Source organism: Felis catus, chromosome B3, assembly GCF_018350175.1.
Source record: "Felis catus isolate Fca126 chromosome B3, F.catus_Fca126_mat1.0, whole genome shotgun sequence".
Classification (NCBI taxonomy): Eukaryota; Metazoa; Chordata; class Mammalia; order Carnivora; family Felidae; genus Felis; species Felis catus.
Window position 1 is genome coordinate 19,611,758 of NC_058373.1, and position 25,487 is coordinate 19,637,244.

A 25,487-nucleotide genomic window follows, 5' to 3' on the forward strand; every position below is an offset into this window, starting at 1 on the left:
TGGCTACTGTGCATCTCCTCTGAATTCTGCTCTCAGCGACATCATGTTGGTGGCTTGAATTCAGCCATGGTGGGAGCATTTACTTGTGGAAATAGATAAACATTACAAAAAAGGGCTTGATTTACTGTGGATTTTCTGGACATATGAAAGTGAAGGAGGAGGAGGAAATATTCATAATGTAGATTAAGCTTCAAAGGGCATTATATCTGTAGCCATTAAAGAATTGAGGAAATATTCTAGTGTTTGAAAACTATCATCCAATTCAGAAATGAAGTTGTCCATGCCCTTGGCAAATGAATCAGGTTCCAACTTCTATTTATGCCAAAGGAGTTGTTCCTTGCAATTGCAACGACAGATTGGCTAGAGATACAGGAGTCTGGCAAAAATCTTTGAATGTATTCTCTGAGAATCAAGAGCTATATGTAATTTACAATGAGCACAGTGTATCCTTATTATTATTTGTAAACTGCTTGCTACACATACTTTGTATCAGTAACATTTATAATATTGCACACGCATATGCGTAAGTATATATATGTATCTGTACATACTTGCCCCTGGAGTGCTAGTTGTTTACCAGCACATAGTGTTTACCAGCACATAGAACAATGTGGGTCCACGGGTGAGTAAATGGGGAAGGGATGAGAGTCCCCAAATAACACCCAAATAAACAAGCCTCTTAATTACCAGGTGACAGAGTCCTCAATTCAACTGCAATTTGTAAATGGGCTAGAGCAGAGGGCTGCAAACTGTGGCCACAGACCCACCACCTGATTTTGAATAGTTATGCTGAAACACAGCATATGCATTCATTTACATATTTTCTATGGCTCTTTTCATACTATAATGGAAGAGCTGAGCCGTTGCCACAGAGACCAGAAAGCCTAATATATTTACTATCTGGCCTTTCACAGAAAAAGTTAGCAACCATCAGGCTTGAGTGAAGCGAAAAAGACCATCTGTGAATTACTAGAGTTCATCCAAAATATTTTAGAAATATTTTTCTAATTTTAATTTTATGGTTCTTTTTGCCAAGCAGAAGTTTCTAATTTTATGTGTATAAATCTACTAAAATAATAATCTCCTCTCCAAATGGTTAGCTAATTGTTGAGGGCTTTTATTCAATACCTCATTCTCCCCAGCCCAGCCCCCACACACCAATATGAAATGCTAGACTTAGTGCACCCCTGTGGCTGTACCAGTGGACTCTCTGTTCTGTTCCCCTTATCTGTCTGTATTAGCACCGGCCATACCATTTTAATTATTATTATATTATAAAAATCCAGTTGACCCGTGGGGTGTCTGGGTGGTTCAGTCAGTTAAGCGTCCGACTTTGGCTCAGGTCACGATCTCACGGTTCGTGAGTTCAAGCCCCACGTTGGGCTCTGTGCTGACAGCTCAGAGCTGGGAGCCTGCTTCGAATTCTGTGTCTGCCTCTCTCTCTGCTCCTCCTTCACTCATGCTCTGTCTCACTCTGTCTCTCAAAGGTAAATAAACATTAAAAAAAAAAATTCAGTTGACCCGTTGAGCAACATGGGTTTGAACTACACAGGTCCACTTATACACGGTTGTTTTGTTTGTTTGTTTGTTTTTTAAATAAATACAGTTTAGTACTATAAAAGTATTTCCTCTCCTTTATCATTTTCCTTATGACATTAAGAAAGATTTTTTTAAGGTTTATTTTTGAGAGGGAGAGACAGACAAAGCATGAGCGGGGGAGGGGCAGAGAGAGAGGGAGACACAGAATCCAAGCAGGCTCCAGGCTCTGAGCTGTCAGCACAGAGCCTGAAGTGGGGCTCAAACTCACAAACCGTGAGATCACAACCTGACCAGTGGTCGGATGCTTAACCAATGGAGCCACCCTGGCGCCCCAGGTAATGACATTTTATTTACTCAAGCTTACTTTATTGTAAGAATATGGTATATAACACATATAACATATACATTAACACATACAGGATATGTATTAATTGTGTTATCAGTAAGGCTTATGGTCAACAGCAGGTCATTAGTAGTTAAGTTTCTGGGGAGTCAGAAGTAATATGTGGATTTTTCGACTGAGGGGTGGGCTGGCGCCCCTCATCCCTGTGTTGTTCAAGGGTCAACTGTATGTCTGAATACTGCATTTATTTATTTTTTAAATTTCTCTCGCTATTCTCTGTGTTTACTCTTCCAGATCAGTTTTATAATCATTCAGTTAGATTCCTCCTACCCCCTTAATTTCGTGGTGAGATTGATTGGTATTGCCTTAAAATGGGAGATTTGTGAAGAATGGCCATGTCAGTGATGTTGAAGCCAGGAACACCGTACAAAGGAAAAACCCTTAAAAATCAATAACCATCTATTCTAAGTGCCTATTGTATTTCAAGTGTTCTGGTCGGTTAAAAAAATAAAGGTCTCTGCCACATCAACTCTCACTTGACTCTCAGTCCTGGTGAAGCAGCCTCTCAGGAGAAACATTTTCCAGAAGTCATGACTACAGTATCCAGCAAATGCTCCTCATACAAGGCACCTGTTAGACTTCAATATTTTATTTGGTTTTTATCTTATGACACTTGGAATAAAAAACCCAACCAAAGCTTTCCCAAAGCCGGACACAGGAAAACCACTGGCCACATGTCTTAAAAGGGCATAACATCAGCTAAAGGCTGCCTGCAGTCAGAAGGGGCACACCACGTCCAGACTGTCCTTATGGCTGTGTGGGTTCTGTCAGCCTCTTCCTAGAGCTTGGAACTAGCCTCCTTTCCCACAAAACGAGGACAAAAACACTCACAGCAAGATTGCCATGAGGGGTCATGTTAATAGTATAACACCAAGCACTTGACATGGATGGAAATTTAATCCTTCCAACAGCTTTATGCAGAAGAGGGACCTGAGGCTCAGAGAATGATGATGACCTGTCTAGGGCCGCTGTTGGTGAGGGGCAGAATATGAGTCTGGTGAGCAAGCTGGCTCCAGACTCAACCTCTATGGTATGCTGGTTCTTCAATAACAAACAAATATGCACGCGTGCACACACACACACACACACACATTCATACATATATATGTACCCACCTACACTCACACCCCACACACATAATACATACATACATTCATGCGTACATACATACCCACATGTACATATGCATATAGACACATAACATACCCACATGCACACACACACACACACATATATATACGTGTATATATATATACATATACATATATATATATATACACACACACATACACACACATGATACCCACTCCAGTCCATGCACACACACAGAGTTTGCTGCCCTGCCTTAGTCCTAGACAGATTTAAGACTGACTCTCTGGGGATAAGAAAGTCCAAATAAACTAGTCCAAAGAAACGAGTTCTCCCATCGTATACTGAACCTTTTTTTCTCACATACATATGGAGAATTAAAGTATATTTGTTTTCAAGCAACTATATCTTTATGTTACCTTAATTGTGCAATCTAAAGTTCTATGATAGTCTTTCATTTTTACCTCTTAGGAAGAAATGTTACACATGGGTATATATATTTTTAATTTCATGATGGAAATTTTCAAATCAAAATAGAGAAAGCAATAGTGAGTTTCTATGTTCCCATCACACAGTGCCAGCAATCAGCAACATTCCACCAATTTTGCTTTGTCTACCCCCTCCTTGCTTTCCCATCCCACACTTCCTGAAGTATTTATTTTTTATTTATTTTTATTTTTTTAGGTAAGCTCTACACCCAACGTGGGGCTTGACCCCAAGATCAAGAGGCACACGCTCTACCAACTGAGCCAGCCAGGCACCCCTCCTTGAAGTATTTGTGTGTGTGTGTGTGTTTGTTTTAATGTTTATTTATTTATTTTGAGAAAGAAAGAGAGAGCACAAACAGGGGAAGGGGAGAGAGAGAGAGGGAGAGAGAGAGAAAGAGAGAGAGAGAGAGAGAGAGAAAGAGAGAGAATACTGAGCAGACTCCATGATGTCAGTGCAGAGCCTGATGCAGGGCTTGAACTCACAAACCATGAGATCATGACTGAGCCAAAAATCAAGAGTCAGATATTTAACCCACTGAGCCATCCAGGCACCCCCAAAGTATTTTCAGGCAAATACTAGATCTCATTAATATCTTACTTGTAAATACTATTGTATATATCACTAGCAATAAGAACTTTTTTTTTCATAAACCTTAACTCCTTGTCATTTAGGACTTTGTTTCAGATGCTCTGATTCTACACTGATTTTTATTTTATTTTGTTTTATTTTACTTTACTTTACTTTACTTTTATTTTATTTTATTTTATTTTATTTATCTTTGAGAGAGAGAAAGAGTGCACAAAAGCAAGGGAGACGCAGAGGGACAAGGAGGGATAGAATCCCATGCAGGCTCCATGCTTAGCATGGAGTCCGATGCGGGGCTGGAACTCACAAACCATGAGATCATGACCTGAACTGAAATCAAGAGTTGGAGGCTTAACCGACTGAGCCACCCACGCCCCCCTATATACCGATTTTTAGCAATGAGGTGAAATAACACCAGTACCTGATAGTACATAAGCACTATCATTCCATTCCTCTTTTTGATACATTTTACTGCTTCCCTAGCTCAATGGGCATCTGGAAATGCTGGTGAAACAGAGAGAAACCTGGCCCATGCGGGTTGCTGCTCTTTTGGAATCAGAGGGAAGACTAGAGAGAGAGAGAGAGAAAAAAAAAAAAAGAAATTTTCATCAGGGAGAAAAAGTGAATTCTCTGCATTCAAGAGAAATGACATAGAAATTTTCAAGACGCCATCAATTGTTTCTGCCTGTGTATTACTATGTGAACACCATGTAAAACGAAAACCCATTGGAGCCATGGAATACGATACATGGTGTCCATTAGAGAAGGGGGATTGGAAAGCGTGCTTGAATTTTTTTTCCATTTCAGGTTGATGCCTTACAACCCCCCTCACAGGCGAAGACAACGGGAGGCACCCAAGCTCTTCAGGTGGGTTCGTGGTTATAAAGTAAGTGTGAGCCCAGGATGGAAACAAACCACAGCCCTGCTTGGGCTCTCTGTGCCGGGCACAGAGCCGAAACCGCAGGGTGGAACAGCGTGCAGAGGTGAAGCGTGAAGAAGCAGGCTTCTGCCTCTGCGTGCCCAGCAGATCTGGCGTGTTGCCCACAGGCAGTCTCAGTAAGGGTGTGCCCAATGAATGAGAGAAGAAACAAGCAAAGACATCCCTAGTGCTGCTCAGGGCCAAACTCATTTCCAGCTGAGCAGAGCCGTGGGCATCGGAGGGCTTGCAGGAGCCTCAGGTCGCGAGGAGGTGGTGGGGCATCCCCGTGCCCGAGGGTACTAAGCAGGATGCCTACCTGAGCAGGGAGGCTGGCCCCGGTGGTGCAGGTGCACGGGCTTTGCCTCGTGCACCAGGTGTGACCACCAATGTGGGCTCTGAGGTGAGGAGGGCAGGATAGGGGGACCCCTATCCTTAGTTACCTGGCCTGGATCATCACCTTTTATGCAAATCCTCATCAAGATGTGTTCATCCTCATCTGGTAGGAGGAAAGGCAGTGGTGAGGCCAGGTGCCATTATGGACTGAATGCGTGTGTTCCCCAAAATTCATATGTTGGAACCTGACCCCAACGTGATAGTATCAGGTGGTGGGGCGGTAGGGAGGTGATTAGGTCAGGAGGGTGGAGCCCTCATGAATGGGATTAGTGTCCTACCAAAAGTGACCCCAGAAAGTTAGCTTGCTGAGCTTCCGCCGTGCAAGGATATAAAAAGGAGGCGGCTGGGAAGAGAGACGTCCCCGGAACCCAATCGTGCTGGCAGCCTGATCTCAGACTTCCCAGCTTCCAGAACTGTGAAGAAAGAACTTCTGTGGTTTATGAGCCACCCGGTCTACGGCACTTTGGTAGAGCACTCTGAATTGACCAAGACATCAGAGATTTGGGGAAAGTGGGAACATGAGGATCCGACCCCAAGCCTGTTCCAAACCAGATGCGGGAGAAGGAAGTGCACACATTTCTCAGAGGACTGGAACTTTCTGCATTCAGGAAGGCCCAAACTTAAAATTTTGAGCATTCCAGATGCAAACATTCTAAAACGCAGCCGTGCTTCTCTGAAAGATAGTCTGCAAGGAGGGACTTCTGCTCTGGCTGCATCATCACCAGCCAGCGCCCTGTCTCAGGCCTTGCAGGCTCTGGATGGTAACTGGGGTGGCCTGCGTAGTGCTCGGCTTGCACGCCCACCCCGGATGCCTCAGGGAGCCTACTCTCCCACACCTGCTTCCCCAGTGAGGGTGCTGAGGTCCTAGCGAGTCCAGATCCGGCACTCAGTAAAGTTCAGTAAAGGTGTGCTCAACACAGGAATGAATGAAAAGCCACTTTTGTAAACACAACACAGCTGTGAATCAGGATGTGCTCTCAATTCCCTTCCTCCCTTGTCTCCCAGAGGAGACTGATCTTGGGAGAAGACACACCCTTCCCCTGGCCCAGGAACTGAAGAGGACAATGAATGAACTCATCAGCTACTCAGTTTCTAAGAAATAGTTTTAAAACGAATGACACAAACCAGGTTCAATCTGACAGGGGTGAGTATTCTTTGAGCTAGCATATTCAGAAGACTCAGTTATTTAATAAGCTGTGGTCTTAGCTGAGATTTTATAGTACTATCGCATAGCACACCATTGAAATGGAGCTGTTTTCTTTTTTCTTTTTTTTTTTTAAGCAATTTTGTAAGTTGCAGAGATTTGAGGGGTATTGAAGTGAACGATACAGAACCCAGCACCTTGCTCCCGAAACAGGGTCTCAGGAGCACTGTAGAGAAATGAGAACAGTGCTGCTCTTTCAGGCCAGCCAGTCTTTGCGTTTGCTGCATCAATCTTGGCACTGAGGCTGGCGGTGACTGGAAAACCAGGGAGGGAAAGACATGTGCTTTGGGATCAATCACACCCTGGGCACCAACGGACAACACCCATAGGCAGCTCCCAGGCCTGCATTTCTCTTGGGCCCCAGAACGCTGCAGTCAGTAGGAAACTTTCGTTAACTGGTGTCACCTTCTATGGCTGAGGTCCCCGACAGACACTGCCAGACTGACCTAAACTTGTAACTGTTGGGGACAGCCCTGCTTTGTTAATAATGCGCTTTTTAAATTTTTTTTTTTATTTTTGAGAGAGAGACAGACACAGCGTGAGAGTGGGAGGGACAGAGAGAGAGAGAGAGAGAGAGAGGGAGACACAGAATCTGAAGCAATATCCAGGCTCCGAGCTGTCAGAGCGGGGCTCAAACCCACAAACTGAGATCATGACCCGAGCCGAAGTTGGACGCTGAACTGACTGAGCCACCCAGGCGCCCCAGAGGATAGCCCTGCTTTGAAAGCCAGACTGGTTGAAAGACCCTTCTCATTCTTTTTTCTCTTCTCCCCTGTACTCTGGAGAGATGCTGTTGGAACCAAGACTGAGTCCACCTGTGCACAGGGAGGAGGCGCTAATGCCTGGATGTGCTGAGCGTGCACAGCCCGGAAAGAGGAACCCATCCTCCTCACACACAGAAAGAAGGGAGGGCCGTAAGGCACCAGCGGCAGGCCACTTGCCTGCTGCTTGTTTCTGCAAAGGCCATCTCAGGAGCGGCACCTCCCTGCAGGGCAAAGCTTGTGTGGATGAACCGCCATGGGAACTGCTCAGGAACGCACAGGCGCTTAGTGTGCCCCGGTCCCCCAAATTCCAATAAGCCACAGAAGGTCAGAGCTAAGAGAGCTTATTCTGTTCCTGTCTCAACCAGCCAAAGATGCAGGTTCTAACGATGCCCAAGGAAGCACATTGGCCTGTTTCAGGACTTACTGTGGGGCCGTCCTCGGGAGGTATCCCCTGCATCTCTAAGCCTGTGTCCACTGTAGTATGTAAAGCAGCTGGTCATGTGGTGATCACAAAAGATTCCAACTGTACTCGCTCATTCACCAAACAACCACTGCGCACCTATGATGATCCGCACGGCAGGAGGCACTGGCAACACGGGGAAGCCAGCAGACAAGGTTCCAGAGATCAGGGTGAAAGATGAGGGCAGGGCTGGAGAGTGCTGTGCAGGCAGGAGACAGGGAGCAGAGGCGGTGGGAAGGGGCGTAGGGGGTGCGTGGCGCATAGTTCTGTGCTGGGCACCGAAGCAACCCCACAGCTCAGTACTTGCACTTGCGAGAATCATCATTACGTAAGTAGATTTCCCTCCAGTGCCCACCCCTGCAGGGCGGCAGGGTATCCCCACTCACCCCCTGGGTGCACACTTGTGGCTTTCACTACCAGCTACTTGCCAAATGTGTACTTCCAGCCCAGACCTCCACCCTGGCATCCAGGTACACATCTCTACCTGGATTTGTCATAGGAATCTTCCATGGAACCCCCTGCCCTAAACTAAGCTCCCAATTTTCTCTCCAGCACCCCCTCCCCTGCAGCGTTCCAGATCCAGGAAACTGCGGGTCCGTTCTTGCCCAGAACAAAACCCATCTTCTGGAGTCGTCCATGTCCCCTCTCTGCCCTCACAGCCCGTATCTTACCTGTCAGCAGGCCCTCTCAACACGGCTTTGGGAATCTGACCACTCCACTGCCACCACCCTGGTCTGAGTCACTTTCCTCTCCCATCGTGATGACCCCTTAACTGTGCCTCTCCTCTACTCCAACCACAGTTCAGAGTAGTCCGACCAAACTGGCAGGGGTGAACCTAGTAACAGAGAAGTTCACACCGTCTCTCTCCTCTGCCTAAAAGCCCCCAGTGGCTTCCCACCAATCCTTGCAGTGGCCTACAGCGCCGGGTGCAATGTGGTCTTGCAGGATCTCGGGCACCACTGGACACACCACATCAGCACCTGCATGCTGATAAAGCCGCCCGCAGGCAGTGCCGGTCCAGGGGGTGTGGGGATCTCCTAGGTGCCTGCCCATCTTGCCGCCCACCCACCCCTGCAGGAAGAGGATGTCTCCAGCTGGTCCTAAAGAGGACTGGGATGTGGGCAGGCTGGAGAGAGGGGAGGGGTAACCTCAGGCCAGCAGAGCCCCCTCCAGGATGTGGACGTGCCACACGAGCCACTGCTTCAGAGACAGGCAGGTCCTCTATGAGGGCTCAGAGAACATCTAGCTCAGCTCTGTTTCACAGCCCAGGACACTGAGGTCCAGACAGGGACCCTGATTTGCAAAGTTCTTAGAAGTGTGAATAAACATCTACCAGAATCACAACGGTGTGCATGCTCTTCCCCGCGATAGACATGGGCCTCAGCTTCTGACTGACAAGCTGTGCTGTGTGAACACACAGCTCCACAGACGCATCCATCTGGGTGCAAGTGGCAGTGCTGGTGGCACAGGAACAACACCTTGTACCCGAGGAGCAAGCGATGCTTGTGGCTGCAGCTGACATGAGACGCTGATCCTCGACTTTCAATGGTAGGTCAGTGCACTTTAGGGTTTTAAAAGAGTTCAGGAACTTCTACTTTTAAAATATGTGAATTTCAGGTGCCTGGGTGGTTCAGTGGGTTGAGCATCCGACTCTTGGTTTCGGCTCAGGTCATGTTCTCATGGTTCACGGGTTTGAGCCCCCAATCGGGCTCTGTGCTGGCAGCGCAAAGTCTGCTTGGGATTCTCTCTCTCCCTCTCTATGTCCCTCCCCTCCTTTCTCTCTCTCTCTCTCTCTCTCTCTCTCTCTCTCTGTCTCTTTCTCTCAAAATAAATAAACTTTCAATTTCAAGTGATTTAATTTGAATTTCAAGTGATGTAAAATTTTGCATCTTTGTATTTTTAGACTGTTATAGTAACTTTTTTCAAAATAGTTATTATCCTAAAGGCAGAAAGAAAGTGACTGGGGGCAGGCAGGGTCTTATAGATGATTTGATCATTTAAAGTCAATTTTCGGGGTGCCTGGGTGGCTCAGTCGGTTGGGTGTCTGACTTCGGCTCAGGTCATGATCACACGATTCGTGAGTTTGAGCCCCACATCAGGCTCTGTGCTGACAGCTCAGGGCCTGGAGCCTGCTTCAGATTCTGTGTCTCCCTCTCTCTCTGCTCCTCCCTTGCTCACATTCTGTCTCTCTCTCAAAAATAAATAAAGATTAAAAAAAATTTTTAAGTCAACTTTCTGGGGGCATCTGGGTGGCTCAGTCAGTTAAGCATTTGACTTCGTCTCAGGTCATGATCTTGTGACTCGTGAGTTTGAGCCCCGCATCGGGCTCTGTGCTGACAGCTCAGAGCCTGGAGCCTACTTCAGATTCTGTCTCCCTCTCTGTCTGCCCCTCCCCCTCTTGTTCTCTCTCGGTCGTTCTCTCTCTCTCTCACAAAAAAAAATTAAAAAAAAAGTCAATTTTCTGCATGAGGCAAGTCAATGCTCTTCTGTTCTTCCTGGTTAAAAAAAAAAATTCTCTGAAACTGTGCTTCATGAAAACTCAGAAAAGGACCAGGGCAGGGGAAGGTTCTAGGGTGATCAAGAAGCAGGCCCCTAGGGACAACAAAACGGTGAAAGCAAACTTCAGGGAACTGTCTCCACAGACAGCATAGTCCCTGTCCCTTTACTACAAATCCCAATCCAACAGAGAGATATGTGAAGACATCAGAGACTGAGGTTGGTGACTATGGCAGAAGACGTAATAATTATCCTCATTTTCTCTCCTGGTGTAGCCTCATCACCTCCATCAGTGCCTGGCCCAAAGTAGGAATTCAATACAGATCAGTTCAAGAAATGATTATGACCCAAAAGGAGAGTTAGGAAAGGCTACCATCCCAGAGGAAAAAAAACAATCTGAAAGCAAAAGTAAGAAAACCATTCCATTTACAATAGCATCAAAGAGAACAAAATACTTAGGAACAAATGTCACCAAGGATGTACAAGGCATGTGGACTGACAACCACAAAACAATGCTGATAGAAATGAAAGAAGATCGAGATAAGTCAAAATAAATAAATAAATTGTGTTCACGGATGGGAGAACTCAATTTTGTAAAGATGGCAATTCTCCCCAAACTGAACTAGATTCGGTGAAATCTCTATCAAAATTCCAACCACTGGGGCGCCTGGGTGGCTGGGTCGGTTAAGTGTCTGACTTCTGCTCAGGTCATGATCTCGCTGTTCGCGAGTTTGAGCCCCGTGTCAGGCTCTGTGCCAACAGCTCAGAGCCTGGAGCCTGCTTTGGATTCTGGGTCTCCTTCTCTCTCTGCCCCTCCCCCGCTTGTGCTCTGTCTCTCTCTCAAAAATAAATACAAACATTAAAAAAAACCTGTTACAACTCCATAATAAAAGACAACCCAGTTTTAAAATAAGCAAAAGATATGAATACACATTTCTCCAAAGAAGATAAAAGTGGGCAATAAGCCCACGAAAAGATGCTCAGCATTGTTAGTCATTAGGGGAATTAGTGCAAATCAAAACCGTAATGAGATATACTTCACACCCACTAGGATGTCTATAATAAGAAAATGGATATGATAAAACAAGAGCTGATGATGACAGAGAGAAACTAAAATCCTCATATAGTGATGATAGGAATATAAAATGGTACAGCACTGCAGAGAACAGTTTGATGGTTCTCCAAAAAGTCAAACATAGAATTACTATATAACCCAGCAATTCCATTCTTACGTATACAACCAAGAGAACTGAAAATGTATGCCCACATAAAGACTTACATGTGGATGTTCAAAGCAGCATTATTCCTAACAGTCATTAAGTAGAAAGAACCCAGCTGTCCACCAACTCATGAAAGGATAAACAAAATGTTATAGATGCAATTATTTACACACAATTAAATTGTATTATTCATGAAAGGGCATGAAGTATGATACATACTATAAACATTATGCTAACTGGACACGAAAGGTGACATATTGTGTGATTCCATTTACATGAAACATCCAGAAGAGGCAAATCCATGGATACAGCAAGTAGATTAGGGGTTGCTGGGGGCTGGGAGAACGGGGAGTGTCTCCTTAGTGGATATGGGGTATCTCTTTGGGGTGATGACAAAGTTCTGGATTTAGTTAAGCAGTAAGTTGTACAAGACTGTGAATGTACTGAAGGCCATTTAGTTACACATTTTATTTATTTTTTTAATGTGTATTTATTTTTGAGAGAGAAGGAGAGACAGAGCGTGAGCAGGGGAGGGGCAGAGAGAGGGAGACACAGATCCCAAGCAGGCTCCAGGCTCTGAGCTGTCAGCACAGAGCCTGACGTGGAGCTTGAACTCACGAACCGTGAGATCATCGCCTGAGCCCACGTCGGACGCTTAACTGACTGAGCCACCCAGGCTCCCCTAGTTACACACTTTAAAAGGATTTAAATGGTGAATTTTACCTCCATAAAAAAAAAAAAAAGAAAAAGAAGAAGAAAAAGAAAAGAAAAGAAAGAATTATGAGAGACACAAGTTAAATAAAAGTCTGAGTTAACAAAAAGGTAGAAATAACAAAAGTGGTCTGGAAATTCCTGAGAACCACTGACCTTGCTTCTCAGGGTTGCGGACCTGGGACGGCATGTCTTGGATTTCCAAGGTCCATTCCCCCTCGGCCTTTTCTCCCCAGCAGTGCACGGTCATGAATTCCCAGTTTGTAAACCCTTCATTGGAATGATCCAGCAATCTGCAATTGGAGACTCGGGGTGAGAACACGAGGATCTGGAAAGGAGGGGGTGGGGCAGGCCAAGGAGGGCTTTCTCCCAGCTCAGAATTACTTAGGTGACAGTACTATTCAGCTGAGTGGCACCTCCAGGGCAGCAGGTCTGAGAACGGAAGGAAAAAGAGCCTGGCCCTCAGCACAGGCGCAGGTGCAGGTACAATGGTGACCGCTTTCAAACCCTTGCATTATGACACAGCCCTGGACAGCAGCTTCACCTTCATTATCCCATCGGGTCCCCTGAACATTCTGAGAGGCAGGCAGGCTGGCAGGACTTACAGGTGCCCAACATGAGACGGACTCAGCCAGCGATGGTCTCTTCCTGCCATCCTAGTTTGCCGATGGAGAGATCCCAAGGGTAGTGATTCATGGCAGGTCCAACAGCCAGGAACAAGCTGAGCTGGGACTCACCCAATGGCATTCGGACTCCTGTCTTTGTTCTTTCCAGCACAGGGAGGTGTGTAAGAGGTTACCAAAGAAGGTCCTCAAACCCCCCACCCCCCACCCCATGTTCCTTCAGGTGTTTGGTTCCTTCCTACCCTTTCCCTCCTACAGAGGATCTGGACCAATGCCTGGGTGCACAAAGGCAGAAAGAGGCTAGGCCACATGATTCTTTGACTTAAGCACCAAGGGCATCACAGAGGAAACCTTTCTAAAATGCTGGCTTATGGAACGAATGAAACCTTCACATCTGTCATGGACCCAGCTCTTACGTGCTGTTCTCCAGGAGACACAAAGAAGGAGAAACGTGCAACTCTCCAGGGCTTAACAGGCTTCAACAGGTGCATTTGGAAGAGATGACATAAGGGGCCTGGTTGTTCTCCAGTGTGGGTGGGAGGCACCCCTGGGTGCAGCACGGGGAGGCACAGGAGCTCCCACCCCTCAGCCAGCCTCCCCTTGTAGGTTCTGATGAGCCTCCCTTGGTCCTTTGCTACCCCAAGGTCCTTCTGGACTTCAACCCAGATCCATTTCTTCTTCTTTGACTTGAGCAGGAAACAGGAAGCAAGTTATGGGCACCCTCTTTCTTCCCACACCCTGTGCCCTGCTTAGTCTCCTCTCCTTGGAAGAAACAATCTCAGGTTCTTCTCCCTTACTCTTCCTTCCCAGTCTAATTTTCTAGCTCTATTGTGGAACACTGTCTTTACCCAAGAGCTCTTTATTTGTCATCAGAAGTTCAGATACATATTTGGTGTGATGTAAGACTGGATGCCTGATTTGGGTGTTCTCCGAACATCCAACGAATGTATAAAAACCTTTATCGGAAGAATGTTCTTCGCTTGGCGAATAGTGAGGGGGAGGGCCACACCCTGTACATTCTTCTAAGAAACTGCAAAGGTCAAGGCTGATTTTCACACACGGTGCCAAACTGAACCCGACCCGCCTGGACAGAACAAAGACAAACTGTCTTCTAAGGGCTGAAATACTTAACGAAATGTCAACTTAACTCTTGGTGAAAAAAAATCTGGCAACCTGAAAAAGCTGCCGTATTGAGCAAGATGCGAAATAAAGTAGAAGCAATAGATCACCCAAATACAAACTCTTGATATAATCACAAAATCTGTGCCTTGGAAAAAAACAAATTCCCAAGACTCAGATGACTGCCAAATGGCCTCGAGGCAGGTTTCAAGTGCTTGATGGCACAGGTACAGCACCTCCTAGCTAATGGGTAGTCTTGAAGCGAATGAACTTGGCAGGACTCGCTCTTTCCCATCTGAGGGGCACACACTGGGCTTGAACAGGATGGAGGTTAGAAGGGGAGGAGATCAGAGTGCACAGAGGCCAGGCGGTGGGGTTGCTGGGGCGCTGGAAGGTTCTTCCAGGTCAGGTGGATGTAAGCAGGACAGGGAGGGAGGCCAGCTGCATGTGCCGGGCATTTTCATCTACATCATCAGCATCCAGTGCTTGTAGCATTCTGGACTGTGATGGGAGTGAAATGATATTTCTAGAGGTGAGGGATAAAGGGAGGAGAAATGGGTGACTCCTGGGTGCCCAGCCAGGAGGTGAAGGAGCAGGGTATAATCTCATGTCTCTGGGCCCACAGCCCATCTCGGCGTGGGTCCTCGCAGGTCACTGCTGCCCTGCTGGCCTCTGACCTGCCGCCCCAACCCCTAAGCCTCACTGTGGCTCTTGGTCAACCCAGGTCACCATTTGGTGCCTGGATCCAGTTCCTGCCTCGAAGTCAGGCCTCACCACCTTGGATGCCTCCTGGTGTGCAGCATGGAGCAAAGGGGGCTCTAGGGAGGTGACTTCATGAGAGCCCAGAGAAGTGGAGCCTGTGCCTGGCCTCCGTGCTACTGTAAGGACGGGGACCTAAGGTGCCTTGAAGTGGCCCCGCCCATCCGCCCAGCTCCAGTCTGGTGTTTGAACAGGGAATGAGGGCCCTTATCAGAGAACTTCAATGTTTCAAGGAATGCTAGAAATTTGGACTTTTAGATGAAATCTCTAAAAGTTCCAGTAATAATAATAATAACTCGGGTTGCAAAATAGCATAAATAAAGCATTGGCTTGCCAGCTGGCACTCTCAAACTGCTCACAGCCTTGCTGGTCTCCCAAGGGCAGAGGCAGAGTGTGGCCCAGGCCTACCTTCAGGAGGGAGAGATGCCCCCTGTCGCTCTCGTTCTACGAGGGTGGAACCTAACCTGGTGGGGACTGAGTCTGATGGCCAAGCCCTTGGAACCCATGAAGCCAGGATCTGGTCTCAGGGCTGGTTCCAGAGGACAAACTCCCCACTCCTTCAGACAACTGGCTGGCAAGAGCATTCAGCCTTTCATCTCTGCAGGCAATCTCTCTGTCTTATGCAAAGTAGGGGTGGGGTGGAAGGGGGCTAAGAGAAACGGCAACTCCTACCTGGTCCTGAATGGAGGTCTTCACTCAACCCCCATTTTCTGAATCCTACAGCCCAAATATGGCTGCAGCCCCAGGCAGGGAACCCAAATGGGTCATGTGGGCCCAGTGTGGGCAAGCAGGCAGTGGGGCCACAGCCCAGGGGACAGGTAGTGGCAGGGTGCTTCCTGAGGTGGGGGGGGGGGGGGGACACACAGTTGCCAGCTGTTTTTCAAGAGAAGCTGGAAGTGCTGGTTTGTCCTGAAACCTTTCTTTTTCCCTCTGCCTCTTAGCTAGAAGGGGCTGGAAGGAAGCCCCAGTCCCCCTTGCCCCCTCCCCCAACCTCCCATTAATCCCCTCACTCCAGTTACCTGCAAGCAACACAAATGCATCAAAGTACTTCTTTCTTGTTTCTGACTTTGTGGAAGAAATGGCTCCATGGCTCTCCACAAAGCTTATGTGAGACCCCAGAGTTCAGAGGCTGTTTATTAGTCCTGAGTGGGACCCTCTCAGGCACATGGGTGAGAAGGCTGTAGAGGGCAGCCACCGAGCGCCCCAAGTGAGCCAGTCTCCCATGGAGCAGAGCCTCCTGCCCACACAAGTTCAAGAGCACACCCCACAACTGGAGAACCGTGCAGAAGCTTCAGTGGGCCAAGCAGTCCTTCCTTAATACAAGCTTTTACTCCAGATGCCGAGTGAATGTGAGAAAAATGATCTCTGGTGCACTTTGAAGAGCAATTAAGTCATAGCCAGAATTCCATAAATCTCTCCAAACGTTATCTCTCCTGCCTGGAAACAAAAGTTTTCCAGGAAGGATGGTTTTGAAGGCCAGGTTTCAGGTTGGTGGAGTATACATCTGAGTATCTCCAAGAGGAAGCTGCTGAAGAACCAACCTGCCCTGGGGAGGAGGGCCCTGCAGGGACACTGTGACCTGGGGCTGGATAGGCCCTCCTGACAATCCCCAGCCTTTGCCCCACTAGGCCAGCCTGGCCTTACCTCTTTGCCAAGAGTTGAGACTTGGTTCCCGAGGGAGAAATGAGGTGGATCTGGAGGTCTCCCCTGCGTGGGTGGGAAATAGAGATGCGAGCCACCACATGCTCCAGGTAACCCACACGCTGGTCTGAGTGGTCCGCACAGGCAGTGGTCAGGGCGGTGGTCCGAAGCATCTGCACCACAGGGATGCTCCTGGGAGAGGAGGGAGGGACTCAGGACGTGACACCAGAAGCTCCAAGTCTCGAGTGAGGGCCATGGACTCAGGTCTTCCCAGGAACTCCCAGAGAGGAGAGCTCTAGCCCCTCTTGGATGTCCCACTCTTGGGTGCTCCCAGTGGAGCTATCTTGCTGGCCCAGAAGATGTTTGCTGTCCTGGAATTTGCTTAGAGACACAAAGAATGGCTTCTCATACAGACCCAGTGATTGGCCCCCTCAGTGCCCACAAGCTGGCTTCTCTCTAAGTAGCCTTTGGCCACCTCATTTCCTCAACTGCTGGGGTAAGCCAGGCTTTAGAACCCCACTACTTTGTTTCAAAGACCAGCCTTGATAATATAAGTCACCATGCTGACTAATAACAGCAAACATTTCCGGAACTGACTGCATGCCAGAAGCTAGACATGGCACTGAGAATTTACAAGGATTAATCCATTAAATCCAGAAAGAGGTCAAGGATCATGCTGAAGGTCACACAGCTACTGAGGAGCAGAGCTGGGATGTGAGGCCGGAGTTCAGTGCTCCCACCTCTGTTCCACACTGTTCCGCAAGGATGCTGTGTGGACCCACACTTGTGTTTAAGACACTGGGGATGAGGAGATATGGTCAAGGGCTGGAATTGTGCTCTTGTGCTACCTGCACTGGTCAAGGCCGTAGTGACTGGACCAGAGTCATGGAAGATGGACAGGAACTGGTCCAGTCCCTACTGCTGTGCATGGAGACTGGGGGCCTCTCCCTCCCCTGTCCTCTAATAGGAATGGATGACAGTTCTCTTTATGAAGTCAGGGAAGTTTTGCCATATGGGATGGGATCTGAGGACAAGCATCAAACCCCAATCATTCATGGCTTATTTCCACCAGAATCTTCTAAGACTCCCCAGAGGAGGCAGACACAAAGCTCGCACCTGCACGTGCCCTGCCACATCCAGGCCAGGCGCTCGTGCCCATTCTGGGCTACCACGGTTGCCCCCACCGCCCCCACCACTTGTAAACTGAGGAAAGATCTCCTGCCACCCAGCAGCACATTAATAATCCCCCAGTGCTCAGCCAAGCTCCGTCTATTAAGGGGAGCGCTTTTCTCATTACACCCCGACTTTCCACTCAGGAGGGGAGGCTCGCAGCGTAGTCTCAGCATCTCTCAGGAATTACATCGCTTGACTCTACAGGGCCTGAGTCATAAAAAACAATCAAAACAGTTATAAACAGTGATGTAATTCCCTCAGAGACTCTGTAAATATTTGAAAACATGATTTGCATGCATCATAAATTGATTTAGAGATGCTGACTTCTTTCACTGCCTTCTCCCAAATTTTCCTGTCTGTGTTTACAGGTCAGCAAGCCCCCCGCTGTGCCAGATGCAGAGCCTTTCCTGGGCCCAAGAGGAAGGTCAAGCTAAAGCAGAAACAAAAGCCATAAGAAAGTTTAAAAACCTGCGCTATCCCTCCAACCTTTGGCCATTCGGGAGATAGAATGATCACTCCGACCTAGAAATAGACCTGAAATCCCACCAGGGAATTCCTTTTTTTTTTTTTTTTTTTTAATGTTTTATTTATTTTTGAAAGAGAGAGCGCAAATGGGGGAGGGGCAGAGAGAGACGGGGACAGAGGATCCGAAGCAGGCTCCATGCTGACAGCAGAGAGCCTGAAGCCAGGCTCAAACTCATGAGATCATGAGTGAGATCATGACCTGAGCCGAATGAAGTCTGATGCTCAACCCAGCCACCCAGGCACCTGCCCACTGAGGCATTCTTAATCCTAAAGATAAGGCACAGGATTTCAGAGAACAGGAAGGGGTATAAGATATGGCAAACAGACCCCACCATCACCTGCCCCCTTCCCCTGTGCCCCAGCCACAGTGTTGACATCTAGAGAAAAACAACAACAAAACAACAACAACAACAACAACAAAAACCATCTCAAGTAGTGTTAAATAGTGAGATTATGCAAGCTTCTTGCATTTGACAATTTTATCCTTGCCACTGGACTCTAGCTGCTAGGCCACCCCAGAGGTCAGAAAGCTTGGTTGCTCTAATGCCCAGAGGCCACCTTGCCCCTGCCTGCAGGGTGGCTGGCTGGGGGTGGGCAGCCCACAACTCCTTCCTTTGGAAATTAAAGCCCAGTCTGATTAGATTTTCAAACTTAAGACATTACCCCCCGCCTGGGGGGGGGGGTGGGGCAAGGAGTCCCTTTCTCTGGGGAACAAGGCTAATTATAACAGTTTGTATGAACCCACACTGTCACAGGCCACCAGACCTCCTCATTTCTGCAAGTTCTAGGGAAGGGTGGGGAGCCCAGGACATCCACTCAAAGACAACGAGGCATTACCCTCCTTACTTGAAGTTAACCTTCCCCACCTTTTATTGTTCCTGTTGGAACAAATAACCTAATATTCCAAATCAGGGGTTTTTACATTTCCTATAAAGAGAAGGGAGGTGAGGGGGAGGCTTTAAAATGTTTCAGGATAGTCAAGTTGAAGTTTTTCTGTATTTCAGATAGAAACTCCAAGTAGAAATGGGGAAGCTGAAAATCAAAAGCCATCACTCTGTAAGAATTAACTCCTATGCAAGAGAGCCAAAGCATAAGAGACTGTTAAAAACTGAGAACAAACTGAGGGTTGATGGGGGGTGGGAGGGAGGAGAGGCTGGGTGATGGGTATTGAGGAGGGCACCTTTTGGGATGAGCACTGAGTGTTGTATGGAAACCAATTTGACAATAAATTTCATATATTAAAAAAAAAACAAAAACAGAAGATATTTTATTATAATTATTTGTAGGTGTAAACATTGTAAAAACTTAAAAACTCAAACATAAATTTATTTGATTTGTAATTTGAAGAGGGAAAATTAACAGATAAATTGGGAAAAGATATATTTATTGTCATTATATTAAAAATTCATAGTGTACTAGAAAAAAAAAAGAATTAACTCCTATGCAGAAGGCGAAATCATTGATGGGTAGAAAAAAGGAAGTTATTCCCCATCGTACAGTTATTTCAAAGATAACACAGAAAATGCAAGTGGACTGCAAAGCCGCGTATTTTTTAGTTTAAACGGTGCGGGGGCGTTATCTTTGTCACACGAACACAGCTAAATTGTATTTTAACCATGAAAACTGATTTAGAAAGGTCTTAAAGTTCCCAAGATAACTAAAAACGTCCCACTGTGATTAAATTCTGTAATTGTTGTCTGTGTATGCAAGGCCATCCCCCAAGGGCCCTAAAGGAACCCAAGGAGTTAAAAAAATCCCACGAGACCTAGCTCCAGACCCAGCGATAGATATTTAAAATATGGAGACTGTCCTACTTTGAAAAGATCTCTGAGGACAGACTTGTCACTTCCTGTTGAACCACATTTCAGACTTAATTACTGATACTCCAGATGTTCTCCTTTTATCCTAAAGTCTCGTGAACAGCTCCCTTCTCTTGAGGGTGGAGCGGTCTTGACAATAACTTCCTAGTACCTCCTGACCTTTGACCTCTGAACTTGTCTCCAGTGTATAATAGCATCTAACATCTTGTAAATGTGTAGAAACAAGATCCGCTTTAATAAATTCAAGGCACTCACCAAATCACAATGCTTGGACTCCGATAGCATCACAGTAAAATTCAGAGCCAAAGATAAATATTTTCAAGTATGGGTTTTCCCTGCTGTCTGAAAGTAGAGTGTTCCTATGAAACCTTTCTCAAGCTGAGAGCAAAGGCATTAAGCAAAGAAGCAATTACCATTAATTTATATGGGAAAAATATGTGAGGACTCCCAGACTCCCAGATGCCCCACCCCATCCACCCCCAAATCACCTCTCTTAGGTTTTTCTGATACCTTAAGAAATGTCCTGCTAATGGATGCCCAAAATAAATGTAGACAAAGCACAGATGCTCACAGATACAGTTCGAAGCTGTGGCTGCTTGATGCTGAGATGCTGGGTGTAGTTCCCCGGGGAAGGAGTTTGGGGGCACCACTATTGCTGCTTAGGGTGTGCAATGACTTTCTAGCAGCTCACTGCAAAACCAATACTGAATGCTATTTTTGCTCTCTGCCCTTTCTTTGGGAAAAGCAGAAATCCTCTGCCTATTTCTTCCAGGTCTAAGACTTTCATAAAAGCCAAGTGGTGTAAGGTGAACTTTTGAAAAGTGGGGGATACCTACACACCAAATGGCCAGGGAAAGCAAGGAGAGGGGGAGGTTGGTAGCTACCAGTGGAAACCCTGCATTGTTCTACTTGTCTTTCTGCCCTGGCTGGGAGCATACTACAAGCTAGTATGTCTTTCTTTTTTCTTTTCTTTTCTTTTTTCTCTTTTCTTTTCCTCTCTTTTTTTTTCTTCTTTCCTTTTTTTCCTCTTCTTTTTCTTTCTTCCTTTTTTCTTTTTTAAATGTTGTTTTTTTAAGTTTATTTATTTATTTTTGAGAAAGAGAGAGAGAGAGAGAGAGAAAGAGAATGAGTGGGGGAGGGACAGAGAGAGGGAGAAAGAGAATTCCACTGTCAGTACAGAGCTGGACACCGGGCTCGATCTCATGAACAGTAAGATCATGGCCCGAGCTGAAACCAAGAGTAGGATGCTTAATCGACTGAGCCACCCAGGTGTCCCCAAGCCAATATTTCTAACTCCCACCTTGAAGACCTCTCTCCAGCTCAGCTACAAGGGCAGATCTGTGCTCTGGTGCAGAGCATTTCCAGAGCAATGCTGCCTTACCAAGCTGCAGGGCTGGAGGCGGGGTGGGCAAAGCGAGCTGGGCCCAGCTCCTCACTAGACAATTCTGAGATCATGCTGAGTGGGAGACCTACCAGAATCGGAAGGCAGACTGGTCCTTCCCCGTGTTGTATTTGGAATCTGTCTTGGGCTGACGACCATTACAATGGAAGGTCAACCAGGAGCACCTGGATGGCTCAGTCAGTTGAGCGTCTGACTTTGGCTCAGGTCATGGTCTCAGGGTTCATGAGTTTGAGCCCCTCATCAGGTTGGCTGCTGTCAGCGTGAAATCTGCTTGAGATTCTCTGTGCCTCCCACCCCCCTACCCCTACCCTGCTTTGACTTTCGCACACACTCTTTCTCTCTCTCTCTCTCAAAAAAAAGGAAGGTCAACCAGTAACCCTTTCACAGACCTTCTAAAGGGTAATAGTGGAGTGGAGGGGGGTTAATTGGGACATTCCTGTTAGACTAAACTGTGGGAAAGCAAATTGGTCTGTTGAAGGGCACAGAGGGATCTGAACGTAGACAGTAAAAAGCTTCTGGGTCACTTTTTAGATCTATGATATGTTCTAGGATGAACGTTCTTGGCAGGATGGTCACAGAATCCCAAATACATAGATTCTTTCATATTAGCTTACATTTCAGGTCTTCCTTAGATGAAATTGCTTTTGATTATGAAACCACAGCACATCACTTAGGCTGGAAATACAATTTGAAAAGAAAAAGAGACTAATCCAGTACATTAATCTAGACATGCTGTTCATGATTAAGTTGTAAGGTGCTTTAATACACAGTGTTTAAATTTACGTTTATTTTTCTCCCCCTCCCCCATATGAAACAAGGGGCTAAATTAGCTGGCTTTAAACATTCCTTCCAGCTCTAAGATTCAGTCTGATGGGGAGTGAAAAAGACAATAAGATATACAGTCACTTCCCATTATTCACAATTCCGTGAAATTTGCCTAAATCAATACTTGTGCTTTTGTGATCATTTGAGGATATATGCAGAACAGCAAAATGTTTGAGCTGCCCAGATACACACGTTCCCAGTTGAGGCCAAACAAAGGCGACACTCTGTCTTTTGTTTTCAGTTCTCATACTGTGAACAAATGTCCTTCTTGTGATCTATTTTTAGTGCCATGTTTTTCATATTTTTGTGCCTTTGGTTGGTGGCTTCATGGCTTAAAATGGCCCCCAAGCAGAGTGCTGAGGTGCTGTCTGGTTCCTAAGCATTGGACAGCTGTGATGTGCCTTGCAGAGAAAACACGTGTGCTGGGTGAGCTTCATTGAAGAAGGAGTTACAGTGCTGTTGGCCTTGAGTCCAGTGTTAATGAATCAGTAATACATAGTAAATAAAATGTTTTTAAACAGAAACACACATAAAACAAGGTGATGTATGGATCAGTTGACAAAAATGCTGTGGCCAGAGGCTTGCACAAACCTAACCCTGTATTTCTCTTAGAAGCGATGGTTCTATATTTGCAAAGTCAGTGTTTGTGGTGACTTCATAGAACATTAACTGAGAACTGGCTGTATTATTTGAATTCAAATACTAATTTTTAAAAAAACTATTCATTATTTTATTTTAGAGAGAGAGAGGGAGAGACAGAGTGTGAGTGGAGGAGGGGCAGAGGGGGTGAGAGAGACAGAATCTAAAGCAGGCTCCACACTCAGTGCAGAGCCTAAAGTGGGGCTTGATCCCACAACCCTGGGATCATGACCTGAGCCGACATCAAGAGTCAGCTGCTCAACTGGCTGAGCCACCCAGGTGCCCTCAAATACTAATTTTTGAAGTAAGTTGCATTTATAATTTGGGGGTAACAGGTTTGTGGCAAAAAATAAGCTTGGAATGTCAAGGGCTGTAGGATAATAGGCAGCTTACGAATATTCACCAGTGTCTCAAGGGGTGTCAGGAACCAGGACAAATATGAGGACCCAGGTATGGTCACCCACCAGGGAAGGACAGCAGAGCACGAGTTTTCCTAGGATACCAGCCATGCCCTGATGGAAGAAGCCAGAAGCAGGGGCCTCATATAGCATCTAGGAGTGCACACAATTAGATGCCCTGGAGAGAAGTGCCACGCGGGGCGTGTGGGCAACCTGCACAGTATAGACAGGGCAGACCAAAGGTCAGAGTAAGAGGGGTTTTTAGCTTTAAAAAAGATGCCAAACCAGGCTGTGCACCACAGCACAGAAGGGTCCTGAAGTTGGGCCGATGTGGGTCATGGCCACACGGGTACTTCATCAGGACATAGTGGCTGTGTGGCCTTGCCTACTCGCCTAGCTAAGCTGCTGCCGACAAGACAACTGGGCCTGGCCTCTGGGGTGCTGGCAACTGCTCAGGGCTGGAGGAACCTCCTACTGGCCAGGGCCAAGGTGCCTTCTGTCCTCAGGGCCAGTGTGCCCAGCCAGTTGGGGATGCAGAAGGAAGAGAAGCAAGCTCTCTCCTGGAGAACATGCAGATCACTCTTGCTTTGGTCCCGCCTGAGTCCTTGTGATGTGCCCCTTCCCAGGGGGACAAGGTGGACTCCGGAGACAGGCAGCCTGGGGTGGCAACTCAGCCCCTCCACCTCTCAGCCCCAGGCTACTCCTCAACTCCTTAGGGCCTCAGTGCTTTCAATATATAAATGGGGATAAAAATAGTCCCCACACTTCACACCCTTGTTGGCTGTTTTGAATGTGTGAGCTCACACAGAGAACTTAGGCCAATGCCTGGCACACAGTAAGGTCCTGATCATTATCCATTATGCTTATCTATGTATTTATAGGTAGAGTTGTGATAAAGTAACCAACCCGTGTGGTCTGGTTTCATGAAATACGAGGAGAAATAGTATGTGGTTAATCCAGTTAATTGTTTTTTAACATAAGGTTTTTTTTGTTTTTGTTTTAAATTTTTTAACATTTATTTATTATTGAGAGACAGAGCGTGAGCATGGGAGGGGCAGAGAGAGAGGGAGACACAGAATCTGAAGCAGGCTCCAGGCTCTGAGCTGTCAGCACAGAGCCGGACGTGGGGCTCGAACTTACAAACCGCGAGATCATGACCTGATCCAAAGTCGGACTCCTTACCAACTGAGCCACCCAGGCGCCCCAGGTTTTGTTTTTTTTTTTTAATTTTTATTTATTTCGAAAGAGAGAAAGAGCGTGAGCAGGGGGGAGGGGCAGAGAGAGAGAGAGAGAGAGAGAGAGAGAGAATCCTAAGCAGACTCTGCGCTATTAGCACACAGCCTGATGTGGGGCTCACACTCACAAACTGTGAGATCATGATCTGAGCCGAAATGGAGAGTCAGACACTCAACTAACTGAGCCACCCAGGCGCCCCCATCCATAGTTAATTCTCAAACATCTATAAATATATGGTCTGGTCTATAGATAATCCTTAATATGCAAAGCCTTTGGGACTGAAATATATTTTTGGGTGTGTGAGTTCTTTCGATAAAAGACAAGCCACACGGGGCGCCTGGGTGGCACAGTCGGTTAAGCGTCCGACTTCAGCCAGGTCACGATCTCGCGGTCCGGGAGTTCGAGCCCCGCGTCGGGCTCTGGGCTGATGGCTCAGAGCCTGGAGCCTGTTTCCGATTCTGTGTCTCCCTCTCTCTCTGCCCCTCCCCCGTTCATGCTGTGTCTCTCTCTGTCCCAAAAATAAATAAAAACGTTGAAAAAAAAATTAAAAAAAAAAAAAAAGACAAGCCACACTACACAGTAAACTCTAGATGGTAACCTTCCAAACCTATTAAAACAAAAGATGAGTAGATAACATCTTAGTGCTTTAAGAGATTCTGCTATTTTTGCCGTCTTTCCAGAAGGAGTAGAGAGTCAGGGATGGCATAAAATGTTTCATAGCAGCCCTGAGTTTTAAAGACACAAAGAAGTGCTGGCTTAGAAACATCCTAAGGGTCAAATAAGATATTAACTAACTGGGCTTTTTATTTTTGTGTTTCATTCACAGGAATTATACTGAACTTGATTTTCTTTTTTGCTTTTAGAAAGGTTATAAAAATATCAATTTTGTCCTACTCTAATCTGACACACAGATTTTTAAAAATGTTTTTATTTACTTATTGAGAGAGAGAGGGGGAAAGAGCGCAAGCAGGGAAGGGGCAGAGAGAGAGAGGCAGAGAGAGAGACAGAGATAGAGAATCCCAAGCAGGCTTAGCACTGTCAGCGCAGAGCTTGAT

At 46.6% G+C, this 25,487-nt stretch overlaps 1 protein-coding gene across 2 annotated transcripts in view; it reads right to left on the bottom strand.

The window, feature by feature from the left end:
• Positions 1-25,487, bottom strand: part of PCSK6 (proprotein convertase subtilisin/kexin type 6) — a 192,607-nt gene that overhangs the window by 45,490 nt on the left and 121,630 nt on the right. For both annotated transcript variants that reach the window (XM_023254991.2, XM_023254992.2), the window contains exons 12-13: positions 16,418-16,606; positions 12,429-12,565 (exon numbers count right to left, since the gene is read on the bottom strand). In XM_023254991.2, coding sequence (XP_023110759.2) covers positions 12,429-12,565; positions 16,418-16,606 — 326 coding nt within the window. The remainder of the gene's footprint in view (positions 1-12,428; positions 12,566-16,417; positions 16,607-25,487) is intronic.